The following is a 19,303-nucleotide window of genomic DNA, read 5'->3' on the forward strand; positions in this document are numbered from 1 at the left end:
CCTCCAGCTTTTCCCTCACATGTCCCTCTCTACCCTCCAGCTTTTCCCTCACATGTCCCTTTCTGCCCTCCAGCTTTTCCCTCACATGTCCCTCACTACCCACTAGCTTGTGAAGTAATTCACCCTAGGTGCCAACATATCACAATAGAATAACATCATATATCTTCATTGACTCCAGGTTTCCTTTGTTCACAATATTTTAGGCATATTGATGTGCATAGATGATAATGACCATAAACTAACAGTACTGGACAAGCTGAATATTAAGATAATCATCTGCATAATAGGTAAGCAGACCACTTCTTTGTTTAATATGATTTGCAAGTCCAGAATTCTTTATCAAACATCAAAAATACGGTATGACTGTTGGCATACACTACATTAATATACTGTGAGTTGTACATATATATATATATATATATATATATATAAAACATTTATACTTGGAGCTATTTGATTCTAAGATTGTTTGTAAAAAGTGGTTGCTGATTATTATCTTTTTAAGTAAATCTAGTTTAAACAAGCACCATCAGAAAACTAAAGAATTTCTGCACATGAAGTCATCTACGCATCTCTGCAACACATGCAAAAAAGTGTAGGAAACACCACAATACAGGTTTTCAATTATTCAAAATTATATTACCAAATCATTCCTTGATTGAAGACCAGTCCCAGCACATTACCACTGATATCAAATTCTGCATAGGAAGGCTACATGGAAGAAAATGTCCTCGTGGTATTATGCTTTGATATTCAGTATGTAAAAACATATTTTACTATTTAAATTAAAAAATAGTCAAACTGCATACTATGTATAACATATACAAACTGAATTATTTTAAATGTATTTAATAACAGGCTACCTCTGCTCGAGTAGGCGTCTTATGAATGACTGGTGGGCGTCTGCATACACTAAGTGATCACACACCAAGACATGGTGGGCATGCTAATGCCTTGCCATGTTATCGCCTGCCTTGCTGGGCGTGCGCTGGATTTGCATACGTAGGCTGTGAGCGAACGCATCTAGCGAGCAGGTCTGAATGAGCTCCTGTATCCCTATTCACGTTATCTCTCTCTAAGGCTTGATACATCTCCCCCTATATTACACATGTAAGTGTACTGACACATTTCAATGTTGGACTAAATGATGAAAATCTATAAATGGGAGCCAAAAAGTGGAACAAGAAAGAAGAGGAAATGGATACATAAATGTAATAAAAATTAAGGGCTGATTCTGAGTTTGGCAGATCTCTGTTCAGAGGCAGAAATGTCGAGTTATAGCATACAGTGCATGCAAAGATATCAATTTACTCACTTCTGCTTATGTATGTCCTACTCTGAGTCATATGGAACTCAGCCTGATCTGTCATTTTTTGTTAAATTGTAAATTTTAGGGAGGCAACTGGGAGGCCACGTCGTGAGAGAATGGAACTGCCATGACTTGTGGGAGTGTCATGGCATGCATCAAATTCTCTGTGTGGTTCAGAGACATGCTTACAGAGAAGGAAAGCCTTTTCTGACAGATCTCTTGCACCTTGCATGGGACTGGTATAAGTACCGATACTAATAATGATGGTTATGGTAGATGCAGGTGCATAAACCCCTGCATTCATCCTACAGATTCTTACATTATCATAAGGTAGTAAATCTGGCTTCTGCGGCTGCCGGCAGCTACAGCCACTTTTGTTCAGTTCAGAATCAGCCCCTTAGAAGGTAGTGTAGAGAGAAAATGACTTAGGGGTATATTTACTAAGTGGTGGCTTTTCAAAGCTGCCCCTTGTTGAATTTTAAAGGGTAATAATTTTAAATGCAAAATACTTCTGGTTTCTGCACTGAATATTATTTTATTTCCCACAGCCAGAACTGCTGACCAGCAGCAGCTTTTCAAAGCTGCTGCTTGATAAATATAGCCCTTAGCCTGAAGACTAACAAAGTTAGATAAACACTGTATGAGATAATAAACAAATCAGGGGAGTGCTAGCAACATTTCTACCATAGTAGCATATGGCAGGGGTGGCCAACATGGTCCTCAAGGGCAGTTCACATTTTGGGACAACCTAGCTGGTGCACAGTGTATTCATTACTCATTGTCACATTTTAAATGATGAGGTGCATTCATTTCTAAGGGACACATTCTAAAGATCCACACATGGACCCGTATTCAATTAGTTTTGCACCCGTGATACTTTTTTGCCTGCCAGACTTTTCATCTACATCATGTATTTTAGCGGCGGAAACGTATTGTGCGCGTATCCACGATTCGCCCTATTCAATTCCAAAAGACGCAAAAACGGAGATACACGATGTCAGAACAGGCAAAAAGTGTTGTCAGAATTGGGGAAATCAGGCTGAACCCCCCAAAAAGATGTGGAAACTTTGGGGATAAATGTAGTAGCCCGATTAGCCCTAATGAAACAATTTGGGGTACTTAAGTTCGCACGATTGCCGCTATTTAGTGTCTTTACACAAGTGGTGAAGAATGGCATAAAGCAGTATTTGTAGGAGAAAATAAGTATTCCTGTCAAATTTGGGGTACTTGAAAATAGGTGCAAGCATATTTTAAAGTTGCTAAAGTGAAGTTATAAGAAACATAAAAAACGCACCTTCAGCAAACATCTGCAATTATATGAAGCACCTCACCCATACTTGCAGATCTCCCAAAAATCTATTTTGCTACTTTTTATGTTTGTACCCACACTTTGCACTTTTTTGCCCCCCTTTTTAAAGTGCTTTTTTGGGGTGTTTCTCACTTTTTTGAGTTTTTTTTATGCAGTTATCCTTTGGGGGACTGTCCTAAGGGTGCTGAGTGGTTTCCCCACCTTTGCACCCCAAAATAGCCTATTCATAGGCAAATCTTTTTTGCCTATTACATTGCATTGGATGGAATTGAATATGGAGATAAGTTTCCACCTGATGAAAACTCGCAATCGGCGATACTTTTTCGTGGATCTCAGCTTTTCGCTTCTAATTGAATACGGGCCATGGTCTGGAAAACCTGATTGTTAGGGATCCTTGTAGACTAGTTTGGTCACCCCCGGCATGGTATAGCAGAATCACTTTTGTAAATACAATAGCAAATATGGGCAGTTTAGTTTTCCCAACCATATAGTGATTTTTGGAAGAGCCAACACCATTGAACTGTTATAAATGCAATCACTTGCTGGTGGCGCTTTATACTGTAGATGATGTCTTTATTACAGCAAGGGTGTCTATTTGGCATTAGTTAGATTGTTAATAGTAGTAACTTTGATATTGTCTGTTTTGATATGTATTCTGTTATTAATAGAAACTCATATAGGAAGCTTCAGATTGTAATATAACACAAAGCTGAAATACCTCTTATTTGCCTAAGTTGCTTAGAGGATTGTCTATTTTACTCTTTTTATAAAGTTTTAATTGACATTGTAGTTATCCTGTGACAAATGGTATGCTACGGTAATATATAATCTGGTGGTTAGTCCTATCCAGTGAAGAACAATGAATGCAGTACAGTATTGTAAAGGCCAACAACTTAAACCTTTAAGTCAACTACGAAGCACCCAACTTTTGTTCATTCTTATATTACTGCTTTACTTTTACTGAACCAATGTAAGGCCCATAATTATTCCAGAAAACAAATCCTAAAACTACTGTATCATTCTCAAGAAATGTAGACATTTCTCATGCATTTTTTATTAACATTATTGAAACACTGAAAGTTCTGAGTGAAAGCAAGGTCAACGATTGCTCTCATATAGTAAGAGTGTCTGTATGTACAGCATTGGTGTGTTATGAAATTACCACTATTTTTTGAGAATAATTATGGTAAACTTATATCAGTCATTGGGAGTCATTTATGACCAGTATAATAGAGTGCCAAAGCCATTTTGTCCCACTAGTGATTGGTGGTTGTATTTGGCCAGATATGATGTCTTATTGTTTTGCCCTCTGTATGGCACTGTGACCCACTTGTGGTGCCCTATAAATAAAGTTTATTATGGTTGTTAACAATAATAATAATAATAATAATAATAATAATAATAATGTGAATATTACTTATCAATAACTAATGACAATTACAGTATATGCATATCTCTTTTCCTGACTCTAAATTACAAAGGTCTGTTATGATTTGCAATCTTAAAATGAGCTACATGGCATAGGAGCTCTTCAGTCCCTATTGTGAGCCCTCTCTAACATTAATGACAAGACAATGTACTGTATAAATATCAGTATAATAATATAAATAACAATATAGACAGTGTAAGATATTGGTTTGCAATAGAAAGTTATTTTGTTTGGATACTGTAACTTACAAAGCCAGCCTCCAAGTCCCAGCACCAACAGTAGTTCATAAATCTTACAAAGCAGGCACGAAGAAAATCCCCGACTAGGATGGTGACATATGTCACTAGAATGTCAGACACCGTCAACCTTACAAACTCCTAATTAGGATGCGAGCATTGAAAAACAAAGTGAGACATGAAATATGACAAGACAGTGGCTCATATATGCTGATAATAGATAAGGTGGCAAGATACCTATTATACTGTCATAATATGTACAGTTGAAAGGGTTGACCTTTTATAAAACTACACAGGAGTCTTGAATGATTGAGCAAGAGCTTGTGGCTAGGGTTCCAAGAGCTACAGCTTTATAAAATTATCTCGCAGCCCTGCTGTTAATAAAAAAAAAAAAAAACAACTTACTGAGGCTAATGGACTTCTGTCAAAATTCAGTTGTGCATGTGTGGGTGTGTGGGTTAGGGAATATAGACTGTAAGCACTACTGAGGCAGGGACTGTTATAAATTAATATATATTCTTTTTAAAGTGCTTTGTAATATTTTGGCACAATACAAATAACTTCATTATAAATACATATCTTGCTAGTCTCTGCAGTCCTACAGTTACAGAAACACAACTGACATCTCTAATAAATTGTATTTGCAGATGCCATTGTCTCTGTCTGTTACAGTACTTATGATAATGTTAATATTGATGAGGTTAAGTGAACTTAATCTACAAACAAGCTATTATGTTAGATTAACACAATAACTAAGGATGTCCTTACAACTCCAACATTAGTTTCCCAGCAGGGACCTCTAGGGACATCGGCTGGATGTAGAGGCGGTGGTGTAGTGTCACTTCCATTTGTGTATGTGGATGAGTTGTAGTAATTGTACATTGTCCAGTAAGTAATATTCTTTACAGAATCCTCTTGAGCTAACTGTAAAATATGATAAGGACTTATGACACAAGTCTATTCAAAAATATGTATCTATAAAAGATCACATGTGCAGTGAGTACTTTCCATCTTACTTTCTCATTGACATCATCCATTAGAGCTAATAAGAACGTGTAGAGATTGCCAAGAAACAAAGCAAAAATGCGACCCAGCTGCCACTTCAGTGCCACACGAGGATGATAATCTTCTAAATTTGCAATTGTTTCAAATAATGGAGGACAAAACATTCCAAGCAGAGACATTACTATCTCAACCTACAAAATGATCACAAGAAAGAAACATTAGTAGAAGCAAATGCAAGTTTTGTCTTCTATGCAAAACATGGGGAATATTTCTCAACCAAAATAATATAACAAAAATGTATTATAGTCCATTTATAAATGACCATATGATTCCCAAATAAACCAATAATGTGGTAAGACACTTGTCCACAAATCCGCTTACACTGCTTTCATTACTTCCTATGTTGGGTTGAATTATTAGCCTCAAAGTTGTGATTTTCTGGTAAGCTGCAAATTACTGGTAACCCACCATGTTTAAAAAGCATTGACATAAGTTGCCATCCCAGTTTTTACTATGTTAAAGGTTCAAGTCATTGGATGTAATAGTCTGGGCTTGTTAATGTCACAGTAAATGCAGCATAAAAAAATGTGGAATAAGAGAAGTGCCTCTGGCCGATAAGATAGCTAGTATCATGTTTAAGAAACTAAATAATTTACAGAAAAAAAATGTGTGTCATTCCCCCCTAAAGAAAAACAAGTGTATTCCATAAAGGTGAATGGATCTCCCCTCAAATTTTCAACAACCAGCACTAGGCTTTAAAAGCCAGGGCTATTGGCACTACAGCAAGGAGAAACACAGGGCCTGATTCAGAGCCGGACGCTCTGACCAGAGTGCTCGCTCTGAATCAGGGCCCTCCTACCTCAACTTGGAGCGGCCTTATGGACGCTCGCATAGCTGTGGGTTACCACCCACAGCTTATGCGAGCGTCCATGATGAAGGTGGCGATGGTCAAGACCATCACGACCATCGGGCTTGCGACGGAGACCCTGCGGTAGGGTCTCGCTGCCGCAAGCCCTGGAGTGATTTTGGCTCTGTCAGAGCCAAAATCACTCCCACTGACATTACTACTGATGTCAGTGGGGCCGGCTTCATATGGCAGGCGTTCCCATGGGAACGCCTCCGTCTGGCAGCAACGCCCCCGGCACGCCCACCAAAGGGGGCGTGCTGTCAATCAACATCGACAGCACGCCCCCTTTGGTGCGAGACCCGGAGCGACGGCTACCCCGTCGCTAGCTGGGTCTCGTGCATGCGCACGACGGAGCTCCCTCCTTCGTGCGCATGCGCAGTAGGGCACCATCGATCCGCTTGCGAGCATCCTGCGCTCGCGAGCGGGTCTGAATCAGGCCCACAGTGTGAGGTTTCCCTACCATTATGCCAACCAGCCCTAGGCCAGTCAGCATGGGTCTGTATTGCATAGGGGAACTGGGCTCACAAAAAATGTAAGGTGCCTCCTAGGAAAAAATAACTTCATGTTGACAGCACTACAGCTATTACTGTCACCCATGGGTAGTGGGAGTTAAGTTACTAATGTTGTTAGTAATAAAATATTATTTTTTTACTAGTAATCTACAGGTCCCAGAAAGTCCTGTCTTGTCCAATATTAATGGCTGCCAGGCAGGGGTTAAAGTGGACTGCAACAGGGTGGAACTGCGTTCTGTCACTTCTACTTGGAGACGGAACCAGTTCCTCCTCCTCTGACCCACCTTAGACCGGCACCACAGGGAAGCTCCATTTGCAGGATGCCCGCTGAGATTTTGTTACACCGGAGGCTGGAGCTCACTCTTGAGCTCCAGCTTCTGGCTCCGCTCCCCCATGGGCACTATGGGAGAGATGTCATGACGGCATTACTTCTGGGGGCATTACACAGTGGGCACTACTACTAAGGGCATTACACAGGGGGCATTACTACTGGGGGCATTATTACTGGGAGCATTACACAGGGGGCACTACTAGTACTGGGGGCATTACTACTGGGGTCATTACACATGGGGCATTACTACTGGGGGCATTACACGAGGGTACTACTACAGGGGGCATTACTACAGGGGGCACTATTACTGGGGGGCATTACTACTTCTGAGGGCATTACTACAGGGGGCATTACTACAAGGGGCACCACTCCTGGGGGCACTGCATAAGGGGCACCCCTCCTGGGGGCACTGAATAAGGGCACTACCACTACTGTGTGCTCTGAATAAGGGGAACTGCATAAGGGGCACAACTACTAGGGGCACTGCATAAGGGGCACCACTACTGGGGGCACTGCATAAGGGGCACCACTATTGGGGTCACTGAATAAAGGGCAATATCACTGTGAGCGATGCATAAAGGGCACTAACACTACTGGGGGCACTGCATAAGGGGCACTACTATTGAGGGCACTGCATAAGGGGCACTACCACTGCTGGGGGCACTGCAAAAAGGGCATTACCACTACTGGGGGCACTGCATAAAGGGCACCACTACTGTGGGCACTGCATAATGGGCACCACTACTGGGGGCACTGCATCAGGGGCACAACTACAATGGGCACTGCATTTGCATTAGGGACACTACTGCTGTGAGCATTGAATAAGGGGCACTACTACTGTGGGCATTGTGTATAAAGGGCACAAATGTGGGCATTGTGTAAAAAGGGCACTGCTGTCTGTCATACATGAATAAGGGACACTACTATGTGTTGTAATGTGAATCGGGTGAATCAAGATTGTGCTACTATGTGGCGTAATTTAAATTGGGAAAACTATTGTGTGACAACGCCCATTTATTTCATGACCACGCCCCTTAATTTTGAGACCATGACTTTTTTTTGCCGCATGTAGCAGCATGGCTTTTCATCCAGGGTCTGCTGGGACATACAATCCACCTATAAATGTATGTGTTTTATACCCAATGCACATCGCTGACACCTTAGCTCCACAGCCCCCAAATTACTGCCTATGAATTTTCTGATATGCTGCCCATAATTGTGTAAAAGTCACCAAGATTTGTGGCAACTTTGAAATTGCCACTATTGTGCAGTTTATTACATTCTGGTGTGTCTTTCAACTCCTGTTTATCAACATCCCTCTTTCTAGCTATTGCCAAGTGAGCTGAAACACAACAACTGCAGCAATTACAACTTACTACTGAAATAAAACAGACTATTGCTCTGCCCTTCCTCTATCACACACCCACTCACTCACACTTAATCTTGGGATATTTCCTGTTACTCACTCCATCAAAACCTCTGCTGTCCTCTCCTGCTCTGCAAGATTAAATTTGAAAGGAAGATAGTACCAGAACCAGATTACCTACCTGAGCATTTTATGAACACTTAATGACAAAATGTAACAACAAATAAATTATTGGTAATCTAATTGGTATTGGTCCAAACTACTGATGTCATGCATGTTAATTGTCAACAAGAAGTAATATTGTACAGTACTGTATATATGTCATACTTAATTTAATGATCTACTAACTTTGGATTTTATTGGCTGAGTACATTGCTAACATATGGGAATTATGCTCTATAAAATCTTTTTTAGTAAGCTAGTGTTAGGCGATATAATAAACATCATTATTGATCTATCTATCAATAACAACACTGGCACAATACTTTAACTGGCTGATTCAACACACAATGATATATACATATATATATATATATATATATATATATATATATATATATTAGTGGTGAATTGCGCTAAAGACAAATGGTGGAAGTCCAGGGTAATAGAATAAAGTCCTTCTTACAGTCCCACACTCTGAGAAAAGAGTGAGGTACACTCCTCATTCGTATTAAGTGGCAGCTTTAAAGATTCCAATAGAAGACCGTTGTTCCAAAAGTCCAAATAATAGTTCAACAATAGTGAAACAGCAGCGCCATCTAGAGTGTGAATATCGAAACTGTGTAGTTATTCCAGGAGTATAAAATCTTCCTTCAAAACTCCGGAGGTTGAATAAGTTAAAAATATGAAAATAATTGTATTAGTAAAATAACATAAATATGACAAAAAGTGTTGCGTGCATATACGTGCCACCTATATAGGTGTATAAAAGTGCACAAAACACAAAAGTGTATATTTGCTTAGTCCACAGCTAATTTTTAGAGGTCCATATAATATATGGTGGTGGCCATTTTGTCTAAGATATTTCTGTATCTGTATTACGCAAGGAACACACCCATTAAGACATCAGCCTTAATGATCGTAATTTCATTGCTTTTTGGAGTTGGAGTGTCAGAAATTCAATAGGTTTGTGAATGTTCAGATCATGCCTAAGCAGCCGTAATGAGACATGTGAAACCGTAAGGTTTTTTTGTCTATGAAATATATATATATATATATATATATATATATACACACACATACACATTAAGGTGTGCACCGGCCACTTTTTGTGTTTTGTGTTTTGGTTTTGGATCTGGATTTTTCTTTGTGTTTTGGATCTGGACTGGTTTTGCCAAAACCACCCTTCCGTGTTTTGGGTTCTGGGTTTTGTGTTTTGGATCTGTATTTTTTTTTAAAAAAGCATAAAACAGCTGAAATCACAGAATTTGTGGGTTTTTCTGCTCCTATGCTATTATTAACCTCAATAACCGTAATTTCCACTCATTTCCAGTCTATTCTGAACACCTCACACCTCACAATAGTGTTTTTAAGCCAAAAGGTTGCACCGAGGTAGCTGGATGACTATGCTAAGCAATACGAGTGGGCAGCACAAACACGTGGCCCATCTAGGAGTGGCACTGCCGTGGCAGACAGAATGGCAGTTTCAAAAACTAGGCCCCAAACTGTACATAATGCAAATGCAAAGAAAAAAAAGAGGTGCAAGATGGAATTGTCCTTGGGCCCTCCCACCCACCCTTATGTTGTATAAACAGGACATGCACACTTTAACAAACCAATAATTTCAGCGCCAGGGTCTGCCACACGACTGTGGCTGAAATGATTGGTTCATTTGGGCCCCCACAAAACAAGCTGGCAATTAATCTGCCCCTGCACAAACTGGCTCTACGGAGGCAAGATGTCGTCCTCATCCTCCTCATCCACCGATTCCTCACCCTCTTCAGTGTTGTGTACATCCTCATCCTCACAGAGTATTAACTCGTCCCCGCTGGAATCCACCACCACAGGTCTCTCTGTACGTTCTGGAGGCTGGTCTCCCTGGAATAGTTGATAATTCATTTTTATGAACATCATCTTCTCCACATTTTGTGGAAGCAACCTCCAACGCCTTTCGCTGACAAGGTTCCCGGCTGCACTAAACACTCTTTCGGAGTACACACTGGAGGGGGGGCAACTCAGGTAAAATAGAGCCAGTTTGTACAGGGGCCTCCAAATTGCCTCTTTTTCCTGCCAGTACAGGTACGGACTGTCTGACATGCCTACTTGGATGCTGTCACCGATGTAATCCTCCACCATTCTGTCAATGGTGACAGTATCATATGCAGTGACAGTAGACATGTTAGAAATTGTTGCCAGGTCCTTCAGTCCAGACCAGATGTCCAAACTTGGTCCTGCCTGCCCTGCATCACTGCCAGCAGCTTGCTTAGGATACCTAAGATTTTTCCTGGCAGCCCCAGTTGCGGGAGAAAATGAAGAAGGAGCTGTTGACGTGTCACGTTCCACTTCAGCTGACAGTGTTTTCACCAGCAGGTCTTTGCACCTCTGCAGGCTTGTGTCAGCCAGAAAGAGAGACACCATATAGGCTTTAAACCTAGGATCGAGCACGGTGGCCAAAATGTAGTGGTCTGATTTCAACAGATTGACCACCCTTGAATCCTGGCAAAGAGAATGAAGGGCTTCATCCACAAGTCCCACATGCCGAGCGGAATTGCTCCATCTTAGCTCCTCCTTCACTTTCTCCAGCTGCTTCTGCAAAAGCCTGATGAGGGGAATGACCTGACTCAAGCTGGCAGTGTCTGAACTGACTTCACGTGTGGCAAGTTCGAAGGGCTGGAGAACCTTGCACAACATGGAAATCATTCTCCACTGCGCTTGAGTCAGGTGCATACCCCCTCCTTTGCCTATGTCATAGGTGGATGTATAGGCTTGAATGGCCTTTTGCTGCTCCTCCATCCTCTGAAGCATATAGAGGGTTGAGTTCCACCACGTCACAACCTCTTGCTTCAGGTGATGGCAGGGCAGGTTCAAGAGTGTTTGCTGGCGCTCCAGTCTTCGGCACGCAGTCGCTGAATGGCGAAAGTGGCCAGAAATTTTTCAGGCCACCCAAAGCGTCTCCTGCACGCACCTGTCGCTTTTCAGAAAATTCTGCACCACCAAGTTTATTGTGTGAGCAAAACATGGGACGTGCTGGAATTTGCCCAGATGTAATGCCCGCACAATATTGGTGGCGTTGTCAGATATCACAAATCCCCAGGAGAGTCTAAGTGGGGTAAGCCACTGGGCGATGATTTCCCTCAGTTTCTCTAAGAGGTTGTCGGCGGTGTGCCTCTTACTGAAACCGGAGATACACAGCGTAGCCTGCCTTGGAACGAGCTGGCGTTTCTGAGATGCTGCTACTGGTGATGCTGCTGTTGTTGCTGCGTAAGGTGATACATCTACCCAGTGGGCTGTCACAGTCATATAGTCCTTAGTCTGCCCTGTTCCACTTGTCCACATGTCCTTGGTTAAGTGGACATTGGGTACAACGGCATTTTTCAGGACACTGAGGACACTTTTTCTGATGTTTCTGTACAGTCTCAGTATCGCCTGCCTAGTGAAGTGGAATCTAGATGGGATTTGGAACCGGGGACACACTACCTCCATCAATTGTCTAAATCCCACTGCACTAATGGCGGATACCGGATGCACCTCTAACACCAACATAGCAGTCAAGGCCTCAGTTATACATTTTGCTTCAGGATGACTGCTGTCGTACTTCATCCTCCTCGCTAAGGACTGTTGGAGGGTCAATTGTTTAGTAAAAGTAGTGGTGTTCCTACTTCCTCTCTGGGATGACGAACGACTCCCAGCAGCAGCAACAGCAGCAGCGGCAGCAGGAGGCGTAGCAATGCAGGATCCTCCGGAGGAATCCCAGATAGGAGAGTCAGTCATGCCAGTGACATGGCCTGCAGGACTACTTCCGATCCTGACTAAGGAGGAAATTGACGAGGAGGGAGTTGACGGTGTGTTTTGCAGGTGCTTGGATACAACAGGACAACGGGATTTAGGTGTCCCTGGACTGCTTACGGTCTTAGCCAAAGTTTCTGAACTTGACAGTAACTTTTTATGAACGCGCTGCAGGTGCCGTATAAGGGAGGATGTTCCTAGGTGGTTAATGTCCCTACCCCTACTTATTCCACCTTTACATATGGTACATATGGCAAGACAGTTGTTGTCCGGATTTGGATAGAAATATTGCCAGACCAAAGAGGTGGAATGTTTGGTCTTCTGCCCAGACATGACCGTGATGGGCTTTTTCATCCCACGGACAACAACTGTCTCCCCCGGAGCCTGATTTAAACAAACCACATCACCATCAGAATCCTCCTCGCCAACTTCCTCCTCAGCGCCAGCTACACCAGTATCCTCATCCTGTTGTACTTCAACAGTGACATCTTCAATTTGCATATCAGCAAGTGGACTGTGAGTACTCCTTTCAGCACTTGCAGGGGGCGTGCAAATGGTGGAAAGAGCCACCTCTTCCCGTCCAGTGCTGGGAAGGTCAGGCATCGCAACCACCACCACACTTGGACTCTCCTTGGGGATTTGTGATATCTTCTTAGAACGCACAGTTCTTCGCTGTTCTTTTGCCAGCTTAATTCGTTTGATTTTTTTAGTGGGAGGAGGGCTTCCATCGTCATGTGAAGCTGAACCACTAGTCATGAACATAGGGAAAGACCTTAACCATTCCTTGCCACTCCGCGTCGTAAATGACATATTGGCAAGTTTACGTTTCTCTTCAGATGATTTAAATGTTTTTTTCAAGGTCATTTTCCTGAACTTTGTCATTTGGGATTGTATGTGCCCTCTACTATGACATTGGGCATCGGCCTTGGCAGACGACGTTGATGGCATGTTGTCGTCTATGTCATGACTAGTGGCAGCAGCTTCAGCACTAGGAGGAAGTGGTTCTTGATCTTTCCCTATTTTATTTTTATCTGAGAAAGTTTGGTCCTCCATTTATGTTATATTGATATATACGTGCGGCTAAGGCGCACACAAACACAGAAAATTATTTTTTATTTTTGTTGGAGACTAGTGCACTTTGTGGGTTACACCACCCTTTAAGAAATGAGCCAGCCGGCCCTTTACTTATGGGACACAGGCGCACGCTTGGCGCTGCAACTTCGTTGATGCACGTGCAGCCACAGTGCACACAATTCACAAACACAGAAAAATATATTTTTTTATTTTGTTTGGAGTGCCCTTTGGGGGTTACAGCACCCTTTAACGGACAAGCCAGCTGGCCTTTTACTTATGGGACACAGGCGCATGCTTGGCACTACTTTGTTGATGCACGTGCCGCTACTGCGCACACAATTCACAAACAAAAAAAATTTTTTTTTTATTTTGTTTGGAGTGCCCTTTGGGGGTTACAGCACCCTTTAACGGACAAGCCAACCAGCCTTTTACTTATGGGACACAGGCGCACGCTTGCAACTACTTTGTTGATGCACGTGCGGCTACTGCGCACACAATTCACAAAAAAATATTTTTTTTTATTTTGTTTGGAGTGCCCTTTGGGGGTTACAGCACCTTTAGTGGTCAATCCAGCTGGCCCTTTATTTATGGGACACAGGCGCACACTTGGCACTACTTTGTTGATGCACGTGCGGCTACTGCGCACACAATTCACAAACACAAAAAAATATATTTTTTTATTTTGTTTGGAGTGCCCTTTGGGGTTTACAGCACCCTTTAACGGACAAGCCAGCCGGCCTTTTACTTAGGGGACACAGGCGCACGCTTGACGCTGCTCCTTCGTTGATGCACGTGCAGCCACAGTGCACACAATTCACAAACACAGAAAAATATATTTTTTTATTTTGTTTGGAGTGCCCTTTGGGGGTTACAGCATCCTTTAACGGAAAAGCCAGCCGGCCTTTTACTTATGGGACACAGGCGCACGCTTGGCGCTGCTCCTTCGTTGATGCACGTGCAGCCACAGTGCACACAATTCACAAACACAGAAAAATATATTTTTTTATTTTGTTTGGAGTGCCCTTTGGGGGTTACAGCACCCTTTAGCAGTCAATCCAGCTGGCCCTTTATTTATGGGACACAGGCGCACACTTGGCACTACTTTGTTGATGCACGTGCGGCTACTGCGCACACAATTCATAAACTAAAAAATATTTTTTTTTATTTTGTTTGGAGTGCCCTTTGGGGGTTACAGCACCCTTTAACGGTCAAACCAACCGGCCTTTTACTTATGGGACACAGGCGCACGCTTGGCACTACTTTGTTGATGCACGTTCGGCTACTGCGCACACAATTCACAAAAAAATATATTTTTTTATTTTGTTTGGAGTGCCCTTTGGGGGTTACAGCACCTTTAGCGGTCAATCCAGCTGGCCCTTTATTTATGGGACACAGGCGCACACTTGGCACTACTTTGTTGATGCACGTGCGGCTACTGCGCACACAATTCACAAACACAAAAAAATATTTTTTTTTATTTTGTTTGGAGTGCCCTTTGGGGTTTACAGCACCCTTTAATGGACAAGCCAGCCGGCCTTTTACTTATGGGACACAGGCGCACGCATGGCGCTGCTCCTTTGTTGATGCACGTGCAGCCACAGTGCACACAGGCCCTCATTCAGAGCCGTACGCTCTGAGCAGAGCGCACGCTCTGAATGAGGGCCAGCCTCCATGAAAATGGAGCGTCCTTCTGGACGCTCGTATAGCTGTGGGTCACCACCCACAGGCTATACGAGCGTGCATTTTGATGGCCGCGATGGTCGAGACCACCGCGACCATCGAAATTGCGAGCCGGAGCCTGCGGTTAAGGTTTTCAACCGCAAGCTCCGGAGTTATTTTGGCTCTATCAGAGCCAAAATCACTCCCACTGACATCACTAGTGATGTCAGTGGGCCGGCTTCTGACGGGAGGCGTTCCCGTGGGAACGCCCCCATCAGGGAGGCATGCCCCCGGCACGCCTACCAAAGGGGGCGTGCTGTCAATCAACATCAACAGCACGCCCCCTTTGATCAGACACAACGAGCGAAGGACTTTCCTTCGCTCGTCGCGTCTGGCGCATGCGCACGACGGAGCTCCCTCCGTCGTGCGCATGCTCAGTGCAGAACATCGACCCACTTGCGAGCGGACAGCCGCTCGCGAGTGGGTCTGAATCAGGCCCACAATTCACAAACACAGAAAAAATATTTTTTTTTTAGCACTTGGGGGGAGCACCCCTGACGGACAGAGCACCCCCTGGACAACACTACAGCACCCCTTTAGGACTGGGACACTGCACAGGACTTTGGAGTGGACACAGCCCCTATGGACAACTGACTGCACAACACAGTCCAGCCAGCTCCTATGGACTTTGAAGTAGTGGACACAGCCCCTATGGACAACAGCAGCACAGCGCAGCATAGCACAGCACAACACAACACTACACTGCACTACACTACACTACACTACAACACTACACTACACAGCCCAGCGAGCCCTAACTCCCACCCTCCCTCTTCACTGTCCACAGCCGAGTGAGAAAATGGCGCCGACATGGGTACCTTATATAGGATCCAAAACCCGCGAGACCCGGAAGGCGGGATGATGACGTTTTGCCTCGATTTCAGATCCGAGTCAGGCGGGAAAAGTTGAGCCGGACTCGGATCGGCCTCGGATCGGGGGGGCTCGGGGGGGGTTCGGATTTCAGAAATCCGAACCCGCTCACCCCTAATACACATATATATATATATATAGAGAAATATATACACACATACAGTATATATATATATATATATATATATATATATATATATATATATTGTGACAGGATCACTAGAGATGGCGATAGTGAGCCATGGATTCTGTGTGGGGATGGGGGAATCCGCCCACACAGGGAATTAAAGCCAGGTGTTAGCTCACCTAATTGCGGCCCAGTGGATTCAGTCCAGGGAGAACTGAGGCAGACCAGTCAGACAGAGGGCCTGATTTAGACCCACTCGCGAGCGCTGAGTGCTCGCAAGCGGGTCGATGTTGGCCAAGTGTGCATGCGCACGACGGAGGCGGCTCCATCGTGCGCATGCGCAAGACCCGAATAACGACGGCCAAGCCGTCGTTATGGGTCTCGCACCAAAGGGGGCATGCTGTCGATGGTGATTGACAGATGGTGATTGACCATTGCCTTTGGTGGGCATGCTGGGGGCGTGGCTGTCCAGATGGAGGCATTCCCATGGGAACGCCTACCGTCTGGGGCCGGCCCCACTGACATCACTAGTGATGTCAGTGGGAGTGCTTTTGGCTCTGATAGAGCCAAAAGCACTCCAGGGCTTGCGGCAGACGAGACCCTACCACAGGGGTCTCGTCGCAAGCCCGATGGTCGCAATGGTCTTGAGTCGAAATAACTGAAGCTGATAGATGTTCGGTATTAGGACCATTTGATGGAACTGGAAGGAGGCCAGAGGAGCTAGAGTCAGTAGGATCAACAACCAAAGATGAAAACAGATTACAGAGATCATCGTTCACGGGAACGATATTCACAGGGGATGCTGAACAGAAACCACAATCAGAATTAGTAGTACATGATACCTCTCCCTGGGAACTGGAACCTGAAACCCCTCCCGGGCCATGAGACTTGAGACCCCCTCCTGGGGTGCGAGACTTGAAACGCCTTGCTGGGGTGCAATACTTGGAACCCCCTTCCAGGGTGCGAGACTTGAAACCTCCTTCTGGGGGAATGGGACTAGAAACCCCCTCTTGGGGTATGAGACTTGAGACCCCCTCCTGGGGTGCAAGACTTGAGACCCTCTCCTGGGGTGTGGGACTAGAGACCCCCTCCTGGGGTGTGGGACTAGAGACCCCCTCCTGGGGTGTGGGACTAGAGACCCCTCCTGGGGTGCGGGGCATGAGACCCCCTCCTGGGGTGTGGGACTTGAGACCCCCTCCTGGGGTGCGGGACTTGAGACCCCCACCTGGGGTGCAATTCTTGTAACCCTCTCTTGGGGTGAGAGACTTAAGGTCCCCTCCTGGAGTACAGAACTTGACACTCCCTGTTGGAATATGGGACCTAAAATCCCCTTCTGGGGAAGCTGACTCAGCTTTTCCTTTTGGGGTATGGAACATGAACCCCCCTTTTGTGATGCGAGAACAGAGAATTCCTCCCCTCTTGAGTTATGAGACTTGAGGCCCCCTGCTGGGGTGCGAGACTTCAGACCTCCAGCTGGGGTGCGAGACTTGAGACCCCTCCTGGGGCTGAGACTCTGGAGACCCCTCCTGGGGTTGCCACCTGGAGTCCCCTACTGGGACAAACACAATCCAGGCTGGGACTGGAACAGGCATAATGCGGGCTGGGACCATAACGGGCAGAATCTGGGCTAGAGCTGGAATGGGCAGAATCCGGGCTGGGGCCAGAATGGGCAGAATCCGGGCTGGGGCCGGAATGGGCAGAATTCCGGCAGGGACTGGAACAGGCACTGAGACGCTGACACTTGGAACCACTGCTGGAGCTGCAAAGAGAGCAGTCTTTAATGAAGTGGTCAGAACCCCCACAATAGAGACAGAGCTGTAATTCTTTGCGCCGCTGGCATTCAGCCGCAGGAATCTTGGGACACGGGTAACTTTGATGTCTCATATTACTTGGTTTGGAAGAACCCTTCTTTCATAGGGATTCCAAGGTAGAGGTTCTGATTGAGACAGGGGTAGCTCTAAGAAACTCGGGAATGATCTGAAAATTTTTGATGAGTAAAGTCTGTAGCTGCTCCAGTAGTTGATGGAAGGTAGTTAGAGGTTCAGGTGTGATTTGAGTACCATCTAGCCGATTATTCAGGATTTGCAAAAGCTGTAGCACTTGATGCTGTACAGCCTCCTGTGAATCCAGGTGAGCGACCAGGTTACGGAAAGCAGTTGGTCCAGTATTATATGCTTGAGAATTAACTGACTCAGGTGTTGAAGTGGATTCAGCGGAGACCGGCTTGACTGGAACCATGGTTTAGGTAAATAGCTCTATTTGCGAAAGAATTGTATAGAAGTAAAAACTTCCTTTGGTGATAAATGACAAGAACAGGAAACATAACGTTGGAGTGGAACTAGTAGAAGGCTTGGAGGAACCGGACGGGACCGGCAGGAAGACTTGTGGAGTTAAACTGGCGAACTTGGAACTTGACTCTGGACTGGAATAAAGTGGATTGAACTGATGAACTTGGAACTTGACTCTGGACTGGAATAACATGGTTTGAACTGAAGAACTTGGAACTGGACTCTGGGCTGGAATAACGTGGAATGGACTTGGAATATCACTCCGGACTGGAGTATCGTGGAATGGACTTGGAATATCACTCCGGACTGGAGTAGCATCGAATGAACTTGGAATATCACTCCGGACTGGAGTATCATGGAATGGACTTGGAATATCACTGTGTGCTGGAGTATCGTGGGCTGTGCTAGGAAGCACTGGTAACACAAAGGGAACTTAGGATCATAAGTCATGCAACAACAATGGACATCAAGACCATCGTGACCATCAGGCATGCGACAAGACCCTTGTGGTAGGGTCTCGTGGCCGCAAGCCCCAGAGAGATTTCGGCTTTAACAGAGCCGGAATCTCTCCACTGACAGTGGGGCTGCCCCCAAACGGCAGGCGTTCTCATGGGAATGCCTCCGTTTGGGCAGTCACCCCCCTGGCCCACCCACCAAAGGGGGCGAGCTGTCACTCAACATCGACAGCTCGCCCCCTTTGGTGCGAGACCCGGAGCGATGGATTGGCCGTCGCTCGCCGGGTCTTGCGCATGCGCATGATGGAGCCATCTCCGTCGTGCGCATGCGCTGTGGGCCACCATTGACCCGGTTGCAAGCGCTCATCACTTGCGACCGGGTCTGAATTAGGCCCTGAGTGCGGAGAACCTGGTCACATAA

The 19,303-nt window shown here is 45.0% G+C and overlaps 1 protein-coding gene across 1 annotated transcript in view; it reads right to left on the reverse strand.

The window, feature by feature from the left end:
• The window catches only part of LOC148535402 (transmembrane channel-like protein 2), a 155,272-nt gene that overhangs the window by 8,008 nt on the left and 127,961 nt on the right, over positions 1 to 19,303 (reverse strand). Inside the window, exons 12-15 of the mRNA XM_088462677.1 lie at positions 5,300 to 5,479; positions 5,052 to 5,207; positions 4,296 to 4,424; positions 644 to 711 (exon numbers count right to left, since the gene is read on the reverse strand). Of these exons, the coding sequence (XP_088318803.1) occupies positions 644 to 711; positions 4,296 to 4,424; positions 5,052 to 5,207; positions 5,300 to 5,479 (533 nt within the window). The remainder of the gene's footprint in view (positions 1 to 643; positions 712 to 4,295; positions 4,425 to 5,051; positions 5,208 to 5,299; positions 5,480 to 19,303) is intronic.

This window comes from Taudactylus pleione, unplaced genomic scaffold (genome assembly GCF_031769625.1).
Source record: "Taudactylus pleione unplaced genomic scaffold, aTauple2 ptg000053l, whole genome shotgun sequence".
NCBI classification, from domain to species: domain Eukaryota; kingdom Metazoa; phylum Chordata; class Amphibia; order Anura; family Myobatrachidae; genus Taudactylus; species Taudactylus pleione.